The following is an 8,321-nucleotide window of genomic DNA, read 5'->3' as shown; positions in this document are numbered from 1 at the left end:
GAGTACAAGAGTCTTCTGGGATGCTGTTTTTCAGGTTTATTTTAGAGGAAATCATGGATTTGTCAGTTTCTGTTATGTGAGTACTGTGAAAAGCAAAACAGTTACAAGCGTGAGTTGTGATACATTTGGTGTATTTCTGTTGTGTTCATTTGATTTGGGGTTTATTATAGTGCTGATCACAGTTCTAATCCCCGTGAAGCAATACACCGATGACTCCCATAGGAGAGCTTTTTTCTCTTCTTTCCTTTCTCCCTTCCCTCCTCTCTCTGTCTTCCCCCTCCCACCGCCCTCTCCCTCCTTTATTTAAAGTCCTTTAAACTGTTTAAATGACCATTCAGTAAAATGGCTCTGCCCTTCACGGTTAAAAGTTGGCTTCGTGCTTCATATCGCCATAGGTGTGCAATTATGGAACAGAACAGATGCTTTGTGTTAGTGCTTAGGCAAGGTGCCTCATAAAAGCTTACTGTTGTTAGCAAGTTGGGGCTATTTGACACCAAAATGTGTGGGTGAGATTTAGCGTAAGGGGGCCATGCTTAAACAATTATATCATTCAAATGTTATTTTTAAAATGTTTTAAAACACATTTTACATATCACAAAAATTGCTTTGTGAATTGGTTGTACACTTTGCCAATAATACTAAGGGCTGAAATCAGAGGGGAATGTCCATCTGATGTTTAGGACAGTATTTCAATTTATGACCTTTTTAAAAAAATCTAGAAATTTAAGAGATTTCAGTTTTTAAGAGGCTTGGAATAGATGATGGATTATATCAATATATCGAAACAAGTTCATAAATTAAGACCCCTGCAGTTGTGTTAAGAAAAGAAAAAGGATTGTGTATGAGGGTATTTCCTAGAGAAGTACAGTTTTTTAAATCAGCCTTTTTTGTCCAGCTGTTGCATAAATAACATAATGGATGTAGAATTTCGAAGATGCCTGCATTAAGATAGAGAGGTGTTTGTAGGTGACCCCACTGCTGCCTTCTGAGACCCCCCACCAGGAGGTATGACACTGATGAGTTTACCACATGAGTTAGCCAATTCATATAGTGTATTTAGTGACTCACAGCCAAAAATAAAACTAGCATAAGGATAAAAACACTTGAATTCATAAGACCAGCAGATTCTCTCCCAGAAGACAGATCTATGAGGGGTCAAATAGTAGGAATAAGGTTGCTTGAGCAGCAAGAGAACAAAGGGAGTTTGTTACATAATTCAAGTGTTTGATGTCACCAGGCCAAAAAGTCTGATTTAATCCCTCAGTGGGACTACCCTAACGTGATGAGGTACTAAATCTTTTGGCACAGGCCTCCTTTATGCAGGCCCTGCCAGCTTTTCCTCTCTGTGCCTGTTGTCACTGACCAGCATCTCCACCCCCTTCTACTGGGCATGTTCTTCATTCAGATACATTCTTAAAATCTTCAGTCTTTCTCTGGCTTAGGAATCTAGTTACCATTTTAAGGTAACTGCCTATTTTTGCTATGGTCTCTGAATGTGATTCCTTCACAGGTCACAGGAGATTTGGGCTGAGTGTATATTTAGTAGGATACATCTTGGAAGACACATTCAATGGGATAGCTGCTCTTTATTGTTTCTTTTTTTTTTTTTTAATTTTTTTAATGTTTATTTATTTTTGAGAGCAAGAGAGACAAGAGCGCAAGCAGGGGAGGGGCAGAAAAAGAGAGGGAGACACAGAATCTGAAACAGGCTCCAGACTCTGAGCTGTCAGCACAGAGCCCGATGCGGGGCTCAAACTCCGGAACAGCGAGATCAGGACCTGAGCCAAAGTCACTCAACCTACTGAGCCATAGAGACACCCCTTGTTTAAATTTTTTTTTTTGAGAGAGAGTGCGAGCACACACACATGTGAGCACAAGCAGGGGAGGGACAGAGGGAGAGAATCTTAAACCGGCTTCATACCCAGCAAGGAGCCCCACAGGGGCCCTACACACAACTGTGAGATCATGACCTGAGCCGAAATCAAGAGCCGGGTGCTTAACCAACTGAGCCACCCACTATTTTAACCACTATTATTTAAATAATTTGGGAGAATCTATTTTTTACATTTGGTCCATTTTCCAGAAAGGCAATAATCAAAAGGAGAAAGGGGAGGAGAACCAGCATTTATTGGTGATCTGTCAAGTACTATACTGGGCACTTTCTATGCCTCTTCATTTTGACTTACAATCACTGTAATATACTTTAGCATTATTTCCATTTTTCAACTGAGGAAAGACTCGGAGAAGGTTGCTAAAGGACATATGTAGCTAAAGTGGTATAATCAGAATGTAAGGCTCAGTGTGTCAGGGCCCGTGCCCTTGCTATTTCCTTTCCTGCCGTCTTTAAAAAAACAAAGTCAAGTGGCTGATCAGTTGAAGAGATGACTACATCTCCTGAATTTATGTGTGTGCCAACTCTGGGGCAATGGACCAATTCCCCCACTTCCAAACTACTGCAAATCTGTACTTTTGTACACTAAAAGTAAATTAGAATTGAGTAGCACTGGTCTACATGTTATTTTTTTGAGACCCTTCCCCCCTACCCCCATTGAGATTTTCAGGGAACAAAAAGTTCCTGACCTTTTTAAAATACAAGTTTACAGGTGAAGAGAATAATAGCTGACAATTGGGAAAGAGGGTATGTAACTTGTTAAATGATTATAAAACTCTTGCTTACATCTTTTTGACACCTCTTAGACAAAAAAGAAATATTGAAACTGTGGAACAGATATCCTATAACCTCTCCTGTCTATGGCTTTTGCACACTATAGATTTGGCCCTTGTTACTTGTCATTCTTCCTCAGCTCCTCAACTTATATTTTGCTTAATTTTGTCCCTTAACGAACTCATATCTGCAACCAACTTAATGATTATAATTCACGTTGGAACCAAATGCTTGACTGTACAACTTACTAGGTGTCGGCAAACATCGTAACATAGCACTGTAGTCCGGGGGAATGCGATCTTATTATAGATGTCAGTGTTAACAAACTATGAAGAGAACGGGGTGCTGGTCGGGGAAATGAGACCGCACTCCTCTTGCCATGGGCTCTTGGCCACACAACGATGGCAGTATTTATAGTGCACACTGTGTGTCAGGTACCTCTGTGTTTCAACATCAAAACAACCTGAAGGCAGATATTACAATCACCGTCATTTTACAGTGCCTCTGAGGCACAGAGAGGTTGTGAATATATGTAAATTTCCTCTGGCAGAGCTGAGACTCAAGTCCAGACAGTGGCACTCCAGAACCCACATTTTACTCCCAGTGCTGTCAGGTTCCTGGGTTGCCATCTAAAATCTTCCTGGAGCCACAGTGGTGCAGATGGTCTTGCATTAGCCACTTGAAGCAGATGAGAGCTGAGTGAGAGCCACCTGGACTGGGCTCATTTCTCCCCCAGTCTAGACATCAACATATTTCCAGTTACTCTCTTAAGCCACGGTTTGTCTGGCATAAGGTAAATTACTTTCTGACTTGAGAAACCAGTCTCCCTTTCTCTCACCCCTTTATTTGGTCCCGCTGTCTCCCCATCTGCTTGATGGTTTGGAATTCTTGAGTCAGGTAATCTTAGAGCTTTGCGGAAATGGCACAGGAGCGTTTTGGGGCTTCCGAAGTAGCTTTGTCTTATCCCCACACACCAAAGGACAGAACTTCTAAAGGGAAAATCACTTTTCACTTCCCTGTAGTCAGCTCTGACACAGCATGCCTCATCTTCACAGAATAACATAATTTTAGGGCCCAGCCTCTCATACTGAAGATGAGAGAACTGAGGCCCAGAGATCACCCCAAAATGATCTCTTCCTCTATAACTACAGTGTCCAGGTATGGTAGCCATGAACCTCATGTGACTATTTAAATTTAAATGAGAAATCTAATTCCTCAGATGCACTAGCCACATTGCAAGTGCTTAATAGCCACCTGTGGCTAATGGCTACCATACCAGACCGTGCTGCTTTACCAAAGCTGTTGCTCCTGGGTCCTGGCTTGTCTTTCCTGACTCCTGTGACATGGGCCTTCAGGGTCCCGGCCAGCCTCCCAAGTTTTGTCTACAGGGTTGCCAGACTATCCAAGTCACCTCCAAAGTATAAGGGGTCTGACACTCACAACTAACAAAACACCAGGGGTTTGAAGTTACTGGATTTCTAGGTATCTTGGAATATCTAGAAATCCTAATGGAAATAGAACCACATACCCGAATCAGGCACAGGTGCAGGCCAGGGCTGCTCTGTAGCTTGTTCTACCACAGCAGAAGCATGGAGTGGCCTCCCCACCTTCTGGGGGAAGGTGCTGGGTGGACCTGAGCTTTGGCATCAGGCAGGTTTCAGTTTGAATCCTGGCTCTGTGATCTCGGTTCCATGAGGGAAGCTCTATTAGCTGCAGACTCTTCCTATTATGGGAGTTCCTATTCTAGGAGCTATACTGGGTTGTTTTAAGGACAAAAAGATAAATCTCCTCGGCACACAACCAAACCCAGTAACTGTAGATGTGGTTCTCCTTTTCCAAGATTCACTGCTTAACTCCAGATTGGCTTGAAGGAATACTGCTTAGGTAATGGTCCCAGTACCACCAGCAGCCCCCACCCCACTTTACTGGAGGAATTGCAAATCCGGGAAGTGCTGAGGCAATCACTTCCTGTGGCCCATGGCGAGAGTAGTAAGCCAGTAAAGTAGTGTTGTTCTTCCTATGAATAACTTAGGCTATTCCTGAGGTTTACTGGCTAGTGGATCTATGTGTGTTATAATCATCTAATATTCTACTTAAGGCTTTGAATAAATAGTTTGATAATTAGCAACTAGCCTTTTTGGATCCACACAAGCTCAGGACTCCAGTAATTTACTCTTTCTACACTCATAAGAGAAAGAGTATGAAATAAGACTTAAGACAGTGATTATATTAGCCCAGGTTTTGTGACAACTCTGGGGATTCCCAAGGAATCTCAACTGGGGTTATAAAAGTATCAGAATTTAATTTGAATACACTTAATATTTTTTAAAATGCCACATGGCACTTCGAGGACAGCAAGAAAAAGTTACGGAGTGCAGAACCCCATGAAGGTATCTTCCCTAAAAAGGCTAGAAATTACTGCATCAATGCATCAGCGTTCATAGTAAATGTTCCATAACAAAGGCCTGTTGAATTTGGTCTCAATTATTCCAGAGTAAAGGGCTTTTATTTGTTTGGTCACATCTTTATCATTTAAGAAATATTTAAAAATGATATTTATTTTTATTTCAACATGTCAACTGTGCATTTCCAAAACAGCAGGCTTTTCAAAGGAATAAATCAGAACTGTAAACACAAGACACAGTATAAGTTTTTGACTTCCTAAAGTCAGTGTCACAAATCCACATACTGTACATTCATAGGTGAGGTTCAGCCTGTCAGCCACTTCTTTATTTCTATAGTTACATAAGCATAATAAATACATCTGATTTTAAAGGTCACTTAAAATGAGTCATGATAATTTACAGTACAGTACGTTTCAGTTCAAGTGCAAAAATAACTATTTGCTTAATTCTATTTCTTTCCATTATTTTATTTTTAAGCTGTGTTTTGTGGCAAAGCTAAACATCCAAGTATAGACTTTCTTCTCCCAGATGCAGTATTGGGCAGAAGTATGGTGTCGTGGAGAGGCCCTCACTTTACAACTGATCTTGTCTAATCAGGGTCAGGAGGTAAGGTGAGTTGCTCATTTTTAACTCTGTTCTTTTCTTTCCTCTCTCCTGTGCTCACTCACAGTTATTACACATACCATTGACCTTCATCAGGTAAAGCAGTGCTTTTTCCACAGCCCTCCCCCAAGGCTTCTTAGTATCCTTAGCTTTTCATTTTTAGCAGCAAGCTTTATGCGTGAGTCACCTAGCCACTGTTCTGACTGTAGGTATAATATTTACAGTAGCACACCCCTGTCTCATCTGTCCAGTGTCTGACTGTATCTTCATGAAAAGGAATACACTGAGATTATTTCTTTAGTCATTGGAAAATATAGTTACTTCTTAATCCTTTCCATTCCTGGCTTCCTGTTCACCACCTTTTCCCTTCACCAAAAACAAAACAAAAACTTACCCATTGTGTAATTTTTAAAAATTATAATCCCTCTCCCAGGCACTTAAATCTTATACTGTTATTTGTAAATAGTACTGCTTAATTAAAGAAACCCTTAGGAATTCAGTGATTTTTTAAAAAATTCCATCAGCTATTTAGAGCCCAAATCACTATAAAATTGTGAAATAGTGATAGAGGCTATTTACAGTATCAATATATTTGGTAAACCCTTGTCTGTCAAGCCATAGGATACTGAGTTGGTTGGTTTATTTGAAATATTCTGTCCTCTTGTCTTAAAGCCCATTTAAAAACAAAAGGCATTTAAAGCTCAGCTTAGTTTGTGGTAGTCAGTACGGCTCTTGCTGCTCAAAGAATGGACTATTTTCATTATATACCATATACATATAAAAATATATTTGCTAGAGATATGCCAAGTTTCTGATGAAACTTTTCCTGTTTCTCTGTTTTGTTTTTTAAACAAAAGCATATAAGCTAGTAACTTTTATCTGGCTACTTCTTAAATATGTCTTGTAATTTTTTAAATAGTTCTCTTCAAGAGAAACAAAATTATAGATATATTTTATTTCTTCCCAGTTTGCATTAAGAACCAAATAATTAGAATAAATAATCAAAAGAGGGAAACTGTATCAGCATTCACCTTGAAACACTTTCTTTCCCTCCACTTACTTAGTGTAACTGCTGCTTTCAACCCTAACTGCCCTGGCAAAGAAGTCCTACAGTTCTTAACCTAACCAACCAAAGAACTGAAGTCCTTACCGAACTCTTATTTCCCTTCTGTGATTCCAGTGGGATTATAGAAATTTACCTGTTTCTGCCAATATGTACTGTAGCTTCTGTGTGTGTGTGTGTGTGTGTGTGTGTGTTTCCATGTTGATGAGTTCAGGTATTTAGAAGAGTATATAGTGCTATGCTTCTCAAGGTGAGGCATGTCTTGGGTTCAGGGAGCCTCTCCCTCTGTCCTGGCAGAGGGGCCCAGTTCCATGCAGGGTGGGAGATGAGTGGGAGCCCTCACTGTCCCCCAGCGGCAGGCTGAGCCTGCTGGTCCTCCTTCTCCACACGCTGGTCCACACTGGGGTGAGTGGGGCTGCTCTGTGTCCGAGATGCTGCTGCTTGAGGGGATGGCTGGTTTCTGGATGGGTCAGAATGAGTCTCACATGGGACAGGCCGGACTCCACCAGCTAGAGAATTTTCCCGATTCTCACTGGTCCCCTGGAAGGAAAAAAGAAAAGATGTTTTGTAGTCAGTGCTAACAAATAAATCCAAGACTTTTTATATGCTTTCAAGTAAGATATAGGAAACATGGGAAGATGATCCTGAAGTAACTTCAAGGAACAAGTAAGAGGAATAAAGATAGAATGTCTTACCTTTCATCTCTTTTCCTATGTGCAACTGCCAAAGCCGCATGAAAAACACAAACACTGTAAGTAGACGTATCTTGTGGATAACGGAACATCACTACCAAAATGCCTGTTACTACTAGGAAAATAATTTACATCGACAAATGTTTACTGAGCCTCCACCACTGTGATAAGTCACTGAGCAAGCAGCATAGAATTGAAACTCAGGTCATTTGCTGAGACTGCAGAATTCAAGAGCTGGAGGCACTTGTCTGACAGAAAGTAAGGCTTCTCAGCCTCAGACACAAAGCCAGGAAAGAATGTCCTGAAATTAAGAGTCCTGATGTATATTTGGGGATTTGAAGTGCACGCTAAAAGTCAAATAACACAGAACATCTGCGTGAAAAAAGAGAATGGCAACAACCACTTAGGTCACACACTGTAAGAAACTAGGAGTACACGCATACCCCAGCGCATCACCCACAGCATGTCTGTAAGATGCCATGTTGCCACATTCCGTGATACATTCTGACTTATACAAATCAGGAAACATGTTTTTCTAAAAACAGATTTTCCGGGGCACCTGGGTGGCTCAGTCGGTTAAGCGTCTCTTGATTTCGGCTCAGGTCGTGATCTCACGGTTCCTGGGATTGAGCCCCGCATTGGGCTCTGCACTGATAGTGCAGAGCCTGCTGGGGATTCTCTCTCTGTGCCCCTCACCTGTGCGTGTGTGCTCTCTCTCTCTCAAGATAAATAAAGAACCAAAATGGGTTTTTCTCTCAATTAGTATATATCATTTCAAATAACTGAGCACCAAAAAAAGTTTTATTTCTGTGATTGATTCTAAAATGTAAAGAAATCTTAATATAATGACTTCTTATTCATAAGAATAACCAAGCCATACCAGCCAGTTTTTA

General features: G+C 40.9%; 1 protein-coding gene across 2 annotated transcripts in view; it reads right to left on the bottom strand.

Annotated features, from left to right (window-relative positions):
• Window positions 1-5,207: 5,207 nt before the first annotated feature.
• Window positions 5,208-8,321, bottom strand: part of MFSD6 (major facilitator superfamily domain containing 6) — a 78,794-nt gene continuing 75,680 nt past the window's right edge. The window contains exons 7-8 of one of the 2 annotated variants that reach the window (XM_043577320.1): window positions 7,432-7,456; window positions 7,159-7,276 (exon numbers count right to left, since the gene is read on the bottom strand). In XM_043577320.1, coding sequence (XP_043433255.1) covers window positions 7,266-7,276; window positions 7,432-7,456 — 36 coding nt within the window. In that variant the 3' untranslated portion in view covers window positions 7,159-7,265. Of the gene's footprint in view, window positions 7,277-7,431; window positions 7,457-8,321 lie in introns of both variants that reach the window. The other variant, XM_043577319.1, reaches the window with a different exon arrangement.

The sequence above is a fragment of the Prionailurus bengalensis genome, chromosome C1 (assembly GCF_016509475.1).
Source record: "Prionailurus bengalensis isolate Pbe53 chromosome C1, Fcat_Pben_1.1_paternal_pri, whole genome shotgun sequence".
Lineage (NCBI taxonomy): Eukaryota > Metazoa > Chordata > Mammalia > Carnivora > Felidae > Prionailurus > Prionailurus bengalensis.
This window is presented reverse-complemented; position numbering and strand designations above follow the sequence as displayed.